Source organism: Danio rerio, chromosome 5, assembly GCF_052040795.2.
Source record: "Danio rerio strain M-AB ecotype USA chromosome 5, GRCz13ab, whole genome shotgun sequence".
NCBI classification, from domain to species: domain Eukaryota; kingdom Metazoa; phylum Chordata; class Actinopteri; order Cypriniformes; family Danionidae; genus Danio; species Danio rerio.
The window spans coordinates 43,151,916-43,165,154 of NC_141025.1; the positions used below are offsets into that span (position 1 = coordinate 43,151,916).

The 13,239-nt window shown below is 37.7% G+C and overlaps 2 protein-coding genes and 1 long non-coding RNA gene across 14 annotated transcripts in view; 1 reads left to right on the forward strand and 2 right to left on the reverse strand.

The window, feature by feature from the left end:
• Positions 1–12,929, forward strand: part of ubb (ubiquitin B) — a 31,706-nt gene extending 18,777 nt beyond the window's left edge. For 2 of the 6 annotated variants that reach the window (XM_087251886.1, XM_087251884.1), the window contains exon 2: positions 10,919–12,929. In XM_087251886.1, the coding sequence (XP_087108012.1) occupies positions 10,919–12,751 (1,833 nt within the window). In that variant the 3' untranslated portion in view covers positions 12,752–12,929. 6 annotated transcript variants of the gene reach the window in all.
• Positions 1–13,239, reverse strand: part of epg5 (ectopic P-granules autophagy protein 5 homolog (C. elegans)) — a 1,176,376-nt gene that overhangs the window by 899,751 nt on the left and 263,386 nt on the right. The window lies entirely within an intron of this gene.
• LOC141385579 (uncharacterized) overlaps positions 912–13,239 on the reverse strand; it is a 75,627-nt gene continuing 63,299 nt past the window's right edge. For 3 of the 4 annotated variants that reach the window (XR_015491652.1, XR_015491651.1, XR_015491649.1), the window contains 3 exons: positions 1,759–1,860; positions 1,552–1,644; positions 912–1,439 (listed from right to left, as the gene is read on the reverse strand). This is a non-coding gene — a long non-coding RNA (uncharacterized LOC141385579). Of the gene's footprint in view, positions 1,440–1,551; positions 1,645–1,739; positions 1,861–7,641; positions 7,939–13,239 lie in introns of those variants that run through there. The other variant, XR_015491656.1, reaches the window with a different exon arrangement.

A 13,239-nucleotide genomic window follows, 5' to 3' on the forward strand; every position in this document is an offset into this window, starting at 1 on the left:
TGTTAACAGAACGGATTTAGGCAAACATATACAATGTTTACTTCACCCTCATTTCCTTTCATAGATAATACCTTTTACTTACAAAGGTGCCTTTAGGACAAAAAGTATGCAACTTTTTAATGAAAGTAACTTCAATTTAAAAAGAAACATCGAATTGTTCCTCAAATCCAATCGTTTCCATGTGCATAAATGATCTAAATATTTACACTGACATAATAACAGCAATATTTTTAATCATAAAATAAACTACCGTGATGATGAAAATCAGTGACCTCGAATTAAACAGAACATGGGCCAGACTTCTGTTTTCAGATCAACAGAAGCAAGCATCAGTTTTTACCAGTGGTTCTCAACCAGACTCCAACGCCCCCTTGTGTTCAAGATAGCCCTCAAAAACCTTCCTGTCTAGCTGATGTCTCCCTACAAACATAAAAAAAAACAATATAGGAAATACTGTGAAAATCTTCATGCTCTGTTAAACATCACTAAGTATGTATTTGAAAAATAATTTATAATATTTGAAAAATAATTACAATTTTACAGGAGGGCTATAATTTTGCCCTCTTTGTATCATATGTACATTTCAGGTTGTACCTCTGGGCCCCCTTGCAACTAGTTGTCGCTGGGCCCCTAAATTGCCAGGGTCCTGTGCACTCTGTTGCCCTTCAACAAGTATAATATTAATAAAATAAAACACAAGTTGCTAATATTAATGCTAATATTCATAAACAAATCCTAGTTTAAACATGTTTTAAGGAACCTTATGAAAGGAGGTTTTTTTAGCACCAAAAAGGGTTCTGCTAATATTGTTTCTAGCTGAAGAAGTCTAATTTGGCACTGTTTGAAACCAATTTTTCTAGCAGAGTATAAAAAACAGCATAATTGCTTGAGGAACCAATAACAAAGATAAATCACCTTAAAAATGAAGACACCTTTAATACTTCATAGACATTTAGATTTTATTTCACATTCCACTGACTAATATTAACATCATTTGTTAAATAAGCGGTTAGACATTACATTGTCATATAATTTAAAAACGCAAAGGAACTTTTAAAAGTTCACCCCATAACATTTTGTTCATCATTTACTCCCTCTCAAGTGGTTCTAAACCTTTATGAGTTTTAAGTTTTATCGGTTGAACACAGTGAAGATATTTTAAAAAATGTTGGAAACCAGTAGTCTGACTTTCACATTAAAAAAAGTAGAAATTAATGACTACTATTTTCAACATTCTTTTAAATACATTTTTGTTTGTTTGTTTGTTTCAATAGAAAAACAAAGCTCAAAGTATTTTAACAAAGGTTTAAAACATATAGAGGTGATTAAAGTAAAGTTAAAGAGGGAACAATCCCTTTAAAAGCAAGGTACAAACTGGGCACATTATTGACATTTGAAAATGCAGCTTTCCTCTTCTTTATGCATTTTATTGAGCACTCCTATAAACAAAATATAAACATTTATTCATTATCATTCATTTATATTATGTGAAAGATAAGCAGATCGGGTTATTGAATCAGTATCAAATGTAATGTCACTTATAAGAATCACCTGGTGTTGTTTGCAGTTCTCTGCAAGATCTTTTTGATGAACTTTGACTCTAAATTTAAACATTTTTGTCCGGCTTCGTTCTTTAGCGTGACACTGTTTAGATACACCATAGAGTTATTACAAAGGAATACTCACAGACATCCTAAATTTAAAACTATTAATTAAAAAGAATAATTAATGTACTGTACTTAACTTCCAAACGTGTACAAAGTGGATTTGGATGGAAAATGTCAATCTTCAAAATCAGCCTTGGCTTCACGATGTTGACTCCAACACCCTGACACAAACATCTGTGGGTTCTAGATTGTGCTGGAGGACAACATAAAGACCAGAGTAATAAAGAACAAAGAAAATGACTGTAAAAGGTACAGTAATTTATAAAACATGCAGAAGCAATCTTAGTTTCTTCAATATCAGCAATAGCTAAACTGACAAAGACAAGTAGAGCAGTCTTCATAATTTTTCTTTTTGTCCGTGTACTTTCTACCAGTTTGATAGTTTTTGTTTTATTCAGGTCCATTTGACTTTTTTGTTTGTGAATTACGCCTCTTTTATCTCATTGGGCAAACTGCACTGTCTTCTTCAGTCAGGCTGGAATACAGTGAATTGAGCCACTGCCAGGTCCAGATTAATGATCTATTAGTGATTCACAAACCATCACGCATCAGAGCTTATTTGGAGCAGAAATTTGGCTGGACACATAACATGTCTAAAAAACACCAAAAAGCTTGTGAAATCAAAAAGTGTAAAAAGGGTCAAAATACAATAGGAAGTTGTCCCTTTAGATTAATGGTCTCAAACTCAATTCCTGGAGGGCCGCAGCTCTGCTTAGTTTAGCTCCAACTCACATCTGCCTAATAGTATGTAGCAGTCTTGAACAGCTTGATTAGTTGGATCAGCTGTGTTTGATTAGGATTGGAGCAAAACTGTGCAAAGCTGTGGCCCTCAGGAATGCAGTTTGAGACCAATGCTTTAGATAAACGTATTTGAAGGCCTATGTTTCACTGCAACAGAATTGTATGTAAAAAATACTAACAAACATTACCATATGTCCTTGAAATTCATACAGCTGAATCAGCAATTGCAAAAATAAATAAATCAAATAATGTTAATAAGTATAGTTGTAGAAAGGATTAAGAGATCTTTGAACGTGTAGGCAACGTAACAATAATGGGCCTTATAGGATGAAGGTTGAATGAGAACTGTTTTGTTATGCTATAATAGTGTAAATGATGCTTTTATCCAAGGAAACTCTCTCACACAAACACAAACACACACCAGAAGCAGTGAGAAGGATCTGGCTGCAGACCTGGTACAGATAGAAGCTGAGCTGCATGAAATGCTTTTAATGTGCGCACCTAATCCCCTAACCCCTAACTAACCCCACCTCTCACAGAGACGTCACTAGCCCCATTGAGTACATTAGTGTGTTGGAGATTGCATTTCAGAGATGGAGTGTTTCAGCTTGCATATGAAAGCCTGTAGTCAGTCACTTTTGGGGTCGGTGAGCTCCTCAAGAAATAGTTGGGGGTATGATGCAGACCCGTAGCCAAGAGGGGTTCGGGTGGTTCAAAAGACCCACCGCTTAATGACAAAGGTCCAGAATTTGATTTGTCCCATATAACCCCCTTGAGACACCCCCCACCCCAAAATTTTTTTCTGTGGTTTCTTACATCATTTGGGTTAAAACAATTCTACAATTTAGAGTTTTTACATTTTGTTTTTGTTTTTAATTTTACAGCATGTCCACTGTAGTGGACCACAGGACCATATTAGTTAGAAACCACCGACACTCAGACAACAAAACTGTACAGGATATGTCTGTAAAGGGATATTAATCCAATATTAATGCAACAAAAACAAAACAAAGGCCATTTGTCCTATTGTATTGAAATTCCTGAAACAGTTTAGTCTGAAAAAAAAGCCGAACTCAAAAAAAAAAAAGAAGCGATTCAAAACTGATTGTGATTCTCTAATTGTCTCTAATTCTCTGATTGTCAGACTCTAAATCAGAGTCTTCCTCAACTATCTTCTAAAGAATCCTCTCTGCTTCAGTTCTGCCCCCTACAACATGCAGTCATTAATTACATTGAGATGGTCCCGGTGTTCACTATAATAGACATTTAAAAAGGAAAATATTTTGAAACACAAACAAGTTAACAGCTTTGAAAGCTAAATGTATTGTTCCTGACACTTTAATAAACAAATTTATATGTAATAATTATAGTAAAAAAAATGTAAATGTAATGTAATGTAATGAGCAAATTTAAATAACATCATAAATAGTGAAAATAACCCATGCAAAAAAGTTTTAAGTCCTCTGTTGGCGGTCGGTTCGGTGTAACTCAGCTAATTAGTTTTGGCCAGTGCACACAATTCATTTCGATGAGTTCAACTTCCAGCTGTGTAAGAGGACATACAATCTGAGGTAAGTAAAGTCATATTTTGCTACCGTATTGTGTAAAGAAATAGAGAAAATATTTTACAAGGAACTTTTATTCTAAATCTTGGACCTTATTCTTGAAACAAAAAAGACAAATGAAAGGTGTGAAGCACCAAACGTGACTAATAGTATAATTTATATCTGAATAATATTTTGCCTATTGTTGTTCTTGAATTTTCACATGTACGCTTTGGGTTATGATGAACATCCGACAATCTATTTCAGCTAAAGTAGTACTTAAAATATCACAAAAATGCAGCATTTAAATCCCATAATAAAAATAGTAGCGTAAATGAGGGCTATTACCACAAAAAGGTCCACTTTTTGAGGAAAAAAGAACAACCCCTTTCACCTGGCTGAGACACCTCATCAATGGATGAGAGTGCTGGTTATTTACTCGCCCAGTTATAAACCCTGCTACTACTCAAACCTGCGACCTTTGGCTAGAGAAGATATAGAGAAGTCCAACTACCTAAACATTAGGGTATGGCTGGCCAACTTCTCTCTGTGTGTATACAAGAATGTGTTATGTTGTAAGTCAGAGTAAAATAAAGTCTGTAATAATGCTTGAAAGAGTGAGTTTAGAACTGACTGTGTCTGCCTCCTTATTCAGATTGCACACCTTGTGAATAAAAAAGCAAGCAAAGAATAAGTCACACTTAATGACCTAATTATCTGGAACTAATGGCTAAAGATGCTATTGTGCAGATGTAAATGGGGCAAAAGGTACAGCTGTGAACATGGGAATGCGCACATTAATATATTATTATTTTTTATATATATTAATATTAATATAAGTTACTGTGGGCGACACAGTGGCACAATAAGTGGCACAATCACCCCACAGCAAGAAGGTCGCTAGTTCGAGGCTCAGCTGGGTCAGTTGGTATTTTTGTGTGGAGTTTGCATGCTCTACCCTTGTTAGCGTGGGTTTCCTCCGGGTGCTCCGGTTTCTCCCACAGTCCAAAGACATGTGGTACAGGTGAATTGAACAAGCTAAATTGTTCGTAGTGCATGAGTGTGAATAAGTGTGTATGGGTGTTTCCCAGTATTGGGTATCCACTGCGTAAAACATATAGTATGCTGAATAAGTTGGCAGTTCATTCTGCTGTGGTGAACCCTGATTAATAAGGGGACGAAGCCGATAAGAAAATTAATGAATAAGTTACTGTAAGTGGTAGGGCTACGATGAATGTTAATAAAAACAATGTAATGTGTAATTTAATAATTAACTTCTAGGAACAACCCGCTCAACCCCAAAACGCTTGTTTCACAAGACCATCAGGTGACCTGAAAACAACAGATCATTTACAGCACAGATCATCTGTGCCTCATTGCCTCATACATTTACCCATGAGTGTAATCATCACACAGAGAAATGTAGTCATATTTTTGGAGGAAATTTTTTTTGCATTTATTTTTTTTGCTATATTATATTATATTATATTATATTATATTATATTATATTATATTATATTATATTATATTATATTATATTATAGGAAATTTAAGGAAAGACTTCCTTTCATCTTTAACAACACAAGCCAATCATTCAGTTCGTAAAATTCAACATGTAATGTTGAAACCAGTTGTTTATCTTCTTCAGGCAAACCAGTTTTAAGTGTCAAGTCATGCTGTCCTGTTGAACATTCTTTACACTGTTGACGACCTACTTGAAGTACAGCACAAACACTGTTGACCGGCTGAGTCACATGCTTCAGTTCAGTCCGTTCACTTCATGCCTTCGGCGTCATCTGGAATCCACCCATTCAGCTGTGCTCAGACAAGCCCTGACAAAGACTAGCAAAATGAAAAGCTTGATTTATTCTAAAAAGGCTGAACTATAGTGCATATTAAACATACAGTTGAAGTCAGAATTATTAGCCCCTCTTTTCATTTTTTTTTCTCTTTTTTAAAGATTTCCCAAATGATGTTAAACAGAGCAAAGAAATTTTAACAGTTTGTCTGATAATATTTTTTCTTGATGCCCTTCCAGCCACAATCCATCACTGGGAAACATCCAGTCACACACACACACTACAGACAATTTAGCTTACCCAATTCACCTGTACCGCATGTCTTTGGACTGTGGGGGAAACGGAGCACCCACTCAAATGCAGGGAGAACATGCAAACTCTACACAGAAATGCTAACTGTCCCAGCCAAGATTCGAACCAGCAACCTTCTTGCTGTGAGGTGACAGCACTACCTACTGCGCCACCACGTCGCTGTGACATGGTGTTGTTTAAACAAAAAATTGTTGAATGAGATCAGTATTAAACATTTTATTACTAACATAATTTTCTTTCAAAGACCTGTCATGAACATATCACAGACATATCTTTGTAAATGTTTCCCTTGTTTACAGAGATATTCAATGTGCTAAAATGTTTAAACAGTACTTATTATTACTGTTATTATTTATACCATATTTATGTTGCTATCAAGTTAAGTTACATGAAGAGTTTGAAGACTTTCATGTGACAAATACTCACACAAATGTTCAAGGTACACAAGGACAAACACTCATCTGAGCTCAGTGTGGTGATGTGGCACCTGGTGACGTTTATCAGTGGGTTGAGCAATTACAACAACCAGCAAAGTTCTAGAATTTGTCGAAACATTTATGTTATATATTTCCTGAGAAAATTTCTGAGTAAGTTCTTAAGTGTTATTGCCAGCAACATAAACAACAGATGGCTAAATGAATAAATGATAACAAAGCAGTAGGCTTAAATAAACCTAATTTTTATAGGCTGCCCTCTATAACCCTCAAACAGTGATTAGTTTTGTACTTTTAAACTTCCCCTTTCATTCATATTTCAAGAAAATTGGTTCAGAAGATCTGGATATTCTAGCAGTTGTTGAAGCTCATGGAGGGATCAGTGACCTGATTCCACAATGACTAGGCCTAATCCAGAAATTAGATGACTGTCAACATAAAAAGGCACAGCACTCACTAGCTGCCCTATATATTTTATTATATTTTACATATATTATTTTATTTTTTTAGCTCTGAGTGCTGTACTTTCTGGTTAAAGAAAACTGCTTACAACAGCTAACCTGTACTACCTCAGGCTCAGGGAATTTGGAACAGGTTTGTCTGGTTTGTTTCTTTAACCATGCATGCTTGTTTTCAACTATGGCAACACAGTCACATGGGACATTACAGAAATGATTTGTCGATGACATGCGACTTTTCTTTAATAAAGCGCAAAGATCCCAAAAAGCATACTTTTAACAAAAATCATATAATTATATTTTCAATCCAGCTTTGTAGCAGCTTTGTAGCAACTTTGTGCTGCTGTTCACTCAGCAACAGATAGTCAGTATAAGGTCAGTGTGTCTCAAAGCAGTGCCATCTGTTTCACACATTGCGTTCTATATATAAGTGTGCTGGTTGACACAACACTGTATAAGGCCTAGGCTAAAACACAAACAATGTAGAATGACACTGTGTTTTTTTTGTAAACAAATGTTGTTTTTGGTTAAACATCTTTGTGAAAACATCCTCCTGTCATGTATTTGCTATATTCAAATGTTAAACCCGTGCAGAATAGAACACATACAAAAAAACAACACAACACATTTTTAAACATTATTAAATATCAAGTATTGCTGGCAGTTCTGTTTTTGTTTTACAGTACCCTTTGCCACAGTTCTCCGCTTTTCCTGGTCCAGATTCCACAAGTCTGATTCACCAATAGCAAAGCGAATAAACAACCAAAGCAGCCAATCACTGCTTGTAGACTGTCCTGCGAGACCGGCCCATTCCAGCACATTCTGGAAACTTCCTTTATATGATAATAATAAATACAATTAAATTATTGATACAAAACATGTAATTCCTAGAACATAACCATAGCAATCATTAGTTTTCAGGGTAATTATGTATTTTCAGGATTTGACTGCGGAAAGATCTGGTCATGTGACGTCTCATGAACGTCACGGCCCTGGGTTTCTATAAATACAGTAGGACTCTCGACCATCGGCAGATTTTTCGAAGAAGAAGATCAGTTTCAGGAGTCGTACTGTTCCGTTTCAACGCAAACATTAACGGTAAGAGCGAATTTCCTAGTTTGTTTTCATGCCATTCTTTAAAACCATAGCGTATTACTTTAATTATAGTAAACTTTCGCTTTCTTTATTACAAGAGACGTTTTGTGTTGATTCTCCGCGGACATTTTCGGTCAGACAATCAGAAAATGACCGCGGAGGACCTGTAACTTGCATTACACGTAAATCTTCGTGTATTAAAATGGTTAGGTTGTTAACGTCAAATAGGTTACCTTGTTTGCGTGTGATCAGGTTGGTTTTGTTAGATTTTTGTCAGTATTTTTAATTTATTTGTTTTAGTTTATTTATTTTTTTGCTGAATCATAGTTTGTGAACAAAGAACCCGGATGTTACATACAGTACAGCCGCCATGTTACAGAGAGTTATAACTTAATCATTTTAAAAAATAATTTTGCCTTACTTTTAGTTTGTCATGTTGAGAAATGAGGAAATGTTAAAATGAGGAAATATCCAATTAATTTAATATATCAAAATAATCCATGATTACAATGCACTGAACTGGAGAAAATTAAGATGTTTTCTAGTGACATGAAAAAAATGTTAGGGATGTACATTGTAGATGTTTTATGTCAAGAATTGGCTAGTTGATGCAGCTTACTGGCGATACTCAGTTGTAATAACAGTAACGTTACATGTTAATAGACTACTGAGTATGCTGTTCTGTCTATGTATGCTCTGTAAGCTACGAGAAGGACTTTGTAAACAGTAAAGGGTGCAATATTTTTACAAATTGAATTAAATAAAGGCTGTCTATTAAGTAATATGCTTGATATTTTTCTTACTTGATCGGAAATAAGAAAAAATATAAACGTTGTTGCTCTAGAAATCCTAGTTCAGTTTAGCCAACCACAAATACCTTTTTGTTCCTCCAACAGTTTTTTTTTTCTTCTCTATAATATTTGGCAGTCTATAGTACTCCAAATGTTTCCCCACAGTCTAACTAATTGGTACAGCCAAAAACATGACACTTATTGCAATAATAATTTTGATTCATTGGCATTGTTGATAGCCTGTGCCACTAATATGGTCGATTGATCATGCTTCAGGAAGAAAACTATATTGTTTGATGTAAGATTATTAAATCTTCACCTGCTTCCATTACAAACTATTCCCATCTTATTGAATTCTGGTATGTCTTAAAGGATTAGTTCACTTCCCAAATCAAAATTTACTTAGCCTTTTTTCATCCAAGATCCCTTTTTTTCATCATTAATGAAGAAATTGTTTTTGAAGTAGTTTCAAGATTTTTTTCTCTATATTGTGGAGCTTGTTAGTTTGAAATTCCAAAATGCAATATGTGGCTTCAAATGGCTCTAAATGATCCCAGTCAATGAATAACAGTCTTATCTAATGAAACCATTAGACCTTTAAAAATAAAAAAAAAATAAAAGTATTTATTTTTAAATGACTGAGTGATTAAGTTGAATTTCAGCGTTTCCTTACTGTGTAGAAGTACTGGCCCCACCCTTTGGTTCTCTGCCAATCTGCTACATAATGTAATGTTGTGGAACATTATTATTCTTTATTTCTTAACATTTTTTTATTTTAAAATAATTTAAACTGCACAGATGTGCAGTTTGTTTAAAATGGCCAATGCTTTGGAAATGCATGACATAATTAGATTTCATGATGCACAAAGCCAAATCTCAGAGCTTGTGCAAAATGAGCTATCAATTCACTAGGTAAGACCCTAAATTTTCATATAGGATCATTTGGACAATTTTGCTGCAGGTAAAATGCATTCTATAGTCCACTGTCAGCCATTGTTTTGGATAGTATTTATTTTTCTCTACAAGTATAGTCAATAGTTTTCTATTATTTTAAAGGTTTGTAACATTTAAGGGTGACCAAATGCAAAGTAAAATTTCATTTTCGGGTGAACTGTCTCGTTTAACATGGGAGAAGTGCAAAACATACATTATTGGCTAGAACAGGGGTCTCAAACTCAATTTACCTGGGGGCCGCAGGAGGCAAAGTCTGGGTGAGGCTGGGCCGCATAAGGGATTTCACAAAAAAAAGTCCTCAAATGTCATTATTAACAGTTTTAATTATTTCTTCTGAACATGAAGTGTCCTGAACATTAACAGAACATTAAGTGAAGATTATGAACAGTTCTTCTGAACATGGCATCTTTTGCCTACTTCTTGCTGCCAGAGACTTGACAGCGCTTCTTCTCACAAATCTGAACCACATTTGGCTTTAGAGCGGAAGCAGTTGAGACCCTCAGTATGGCTTGAAGATGATCATCAAGTCTAGACCTGTACTTTGACTTATTGAAGTTCAAGGTGGAGAATAACTTCTCACACAAATATGTGCTCCCAAAAAGGCCAAGTCCTAGGGAAAAAAGTGGGGGAACTCACTCAAAACTTCCATTCCCTCATCCAAAAAAAAGGCGTATATATGTATAAATAAAACACCCCCACCCCACTCCAGTCACATCAGTCTGTACCAGTCTGTATCTACCTATAATATATATATGCAGGCTGTAGCTAAGTGGCAGGCAGGGGCGGGAACAGCTTACCTTGGTTCTTCCCGCCCGTCACAGCGTCTAACAAAGGGGCGGGGTGCGTGGTGACGTCACCGGCATCCCCGCTCCTTTGTTTACACGGCGGGCGGGGAATGCCAGTGACCGCTGTGTACTGATAGAATCAGCGGACCAGGAAGCGCTCGCTCTCCCCGCTCCGTTGATTCTGTCAGTGTACAGCGGTCGGCGCGGGCCACAAAATATTGCACTGAGGGCCGCAAATGGCCCGCGGGCCGCGAGTTTGAGACCCCTGGGCTAGAACATTGTAGTATTTTTTAAATGGAAATGTGTGATAGCTAATCTTACTTTGAATTTGTTTACAGATGCAGATCTTTGTCAAAACCCTTACTGGTAAGACCATCACCCTCGAGGTAGAGCCAAGTGACACCATTGAGAACGTCAAGGCCAAAATCCAGGACAAAGAAGGCATTCCCCCTGACCAGCAGAGGTTGATCTTTGCTGGCAAACAGCTAGAAGATGGCCGCACCCTGTCCGACTACAACATCCAGAAAGAGTCCACCTTGCATCTGGTGCTGCGTCTTAGAGGAGGCATGCAGATCTTTGTAAAAACCTTGACAGGAAAGACCATAACCCTCGAGGTAGAGCCAAGCGACACCATTGAGAATGTCAAGGCCAAAATCCAAGACAAAGAAGGCATTCCCCCTGACCAGCAGAGGTTGATCTTTGCTGGCAAACAGCTAGAAGATGGCCGCACCCTGTCCGACTACAACATCCAGAAAGAGTCCACCTTGCATCTGGTGCTGCGTCTTAGAGGAGGCATGCAGATCTTTGTAAAAACCTTGACAGGAAAGACCATCACCCTCGAGGTAGAGCCAAGCGACACCATTGAGAATGTCAAGGCCAAAATCCAAGACAAAGAAGGCATTCCCCCTGACCAGCAGAGGTTAATCTTTGCTGGCAAACAGCTAGAAGATGGCCGCACCCTGTCTGACTACAACATCCAGAAAGAGTCCACCTTGCATCTGGTGTTGCGTCTCAGGGGAGGGATGCAGATCTTCGTTAAGACCTTGACAGGAAAGACCATCACCCTCGAGGTAGAGCCAAGTGACACCATTGAGAACGTCAAGGCCAAAATCCAAGACAAAGAAGGCATTCCCCCTGACCAGCAGAGGTTGATCTTTGCCGGCAAACAGCTAGAAGATGGCCGCACCCTGTCTGACTACAACATCCAGAAAGAGTCCACCTTGCATCTGGTGCTGCGTCTCAGGGGAGGCATGCAGATCTTCGTTAAGACCTTGACAGGAAAGACCATAACTCTCGAGGTAGAGCCAAGCGACACCATTGAGAACGTCAAGGCCAAAATCCAAGACAAAGAAGGCATTCCCCCTGACCAGCAGAGATTGATTTTTGCTGGCAAACAGCTAGAAGATGGACGCACCCTGTCCGACTACAACATCCAGAAAGAGTCCACCTTGCATCTGGTGTTGCGTCTCAGGGGAGGCATGCAGATCTTTGTAAAAACCTTGACAGGAAAGACCATCACCCTCGAGGTAGAGCCAAGCGACACCATTGAGAATGTCAAGGCCAAAATCCAAGACAAAGAAGGCATTCCCCCTGACCAGCAGAGGTTGATCTTTGCCGGCAAACAGCTAGAAGATGGCCGCACCCTGTCTGACTACAACATCCAGAAAGAGTCCACCTTGCATCTGGTGCTGCGTCTCAGGGGAGGCATGCAGATCTTCGTTAAGACCTTGACAGGAAAGACCATAACTCTCGAGGTAGAGCCAAGTGACACCATTGAGAACGTCAAGGCCAAAATCCAGGACAAAGAAGGCATTCCCCCTGACCAGCAGAGGTTGATCTTTGCTGGAAAACAGCTAGAAGATGGACGCACCCTGTCCGACTACAACATCCAGAAAGAGTCCACCTTGCATCTGGTGTTGCGTCTCAGGGGAGGCATGCAGATTTTTGTTAAAACCTTGACAGGAAAGACCATCACCCTCGAGGTAGAGCCAAGTGACACCATTGAGAACGTCAAGGCCAAAATCCAAGACAAAGAAGGCATTCCCCCTGACCAGCAGAGGTTGATCTTTGCTGGTAAACAGCTAGAAGATGGCCGAACCCTGTCTGACTACAACATCCAGAAAGAGTCTACTTTGCACCTTGTGCTGCGTCTCCGAGGAGGCTCAGATTAGAACCGACAGTCTTAGGGATGGACATTAAATTCTCAGTATCCCCTGCTTATGCACTCACCACTTTTTCCCATTATTTTATTCATGTTGTGTTGCTAAATTCAACTACATTCGTATTACCATGTTGTTTCATTTGTTTTTTTTTTATCTCAGCTGTCAAAATAAAAGCATTGAAATACAACATTGTTCTATTTTTCATTGTGGTTTTGCATGCCCGGTAAATAAAAAAACAAGGTAATAAAAATAAGATGCGAAATGAGAAGTATCTCATTATGCTGTAAGAAGCATAATTAGAATATGCAAGTAGCTTTCCAAATTTTAGGTGTCTTGTCTTTCTGGGCTTTTAAAGTCTTTATTCATGTATATTTATAGATGGGAATTTTTCTGCTTACTGCTTTAAAATGTTATAGCAGCTGCTGAACTTTAGTGGTTCTCTTTATTGTGTTGTATGAACACAGGAAATGGCTAAAAATCGCTAACACTTGATGGCA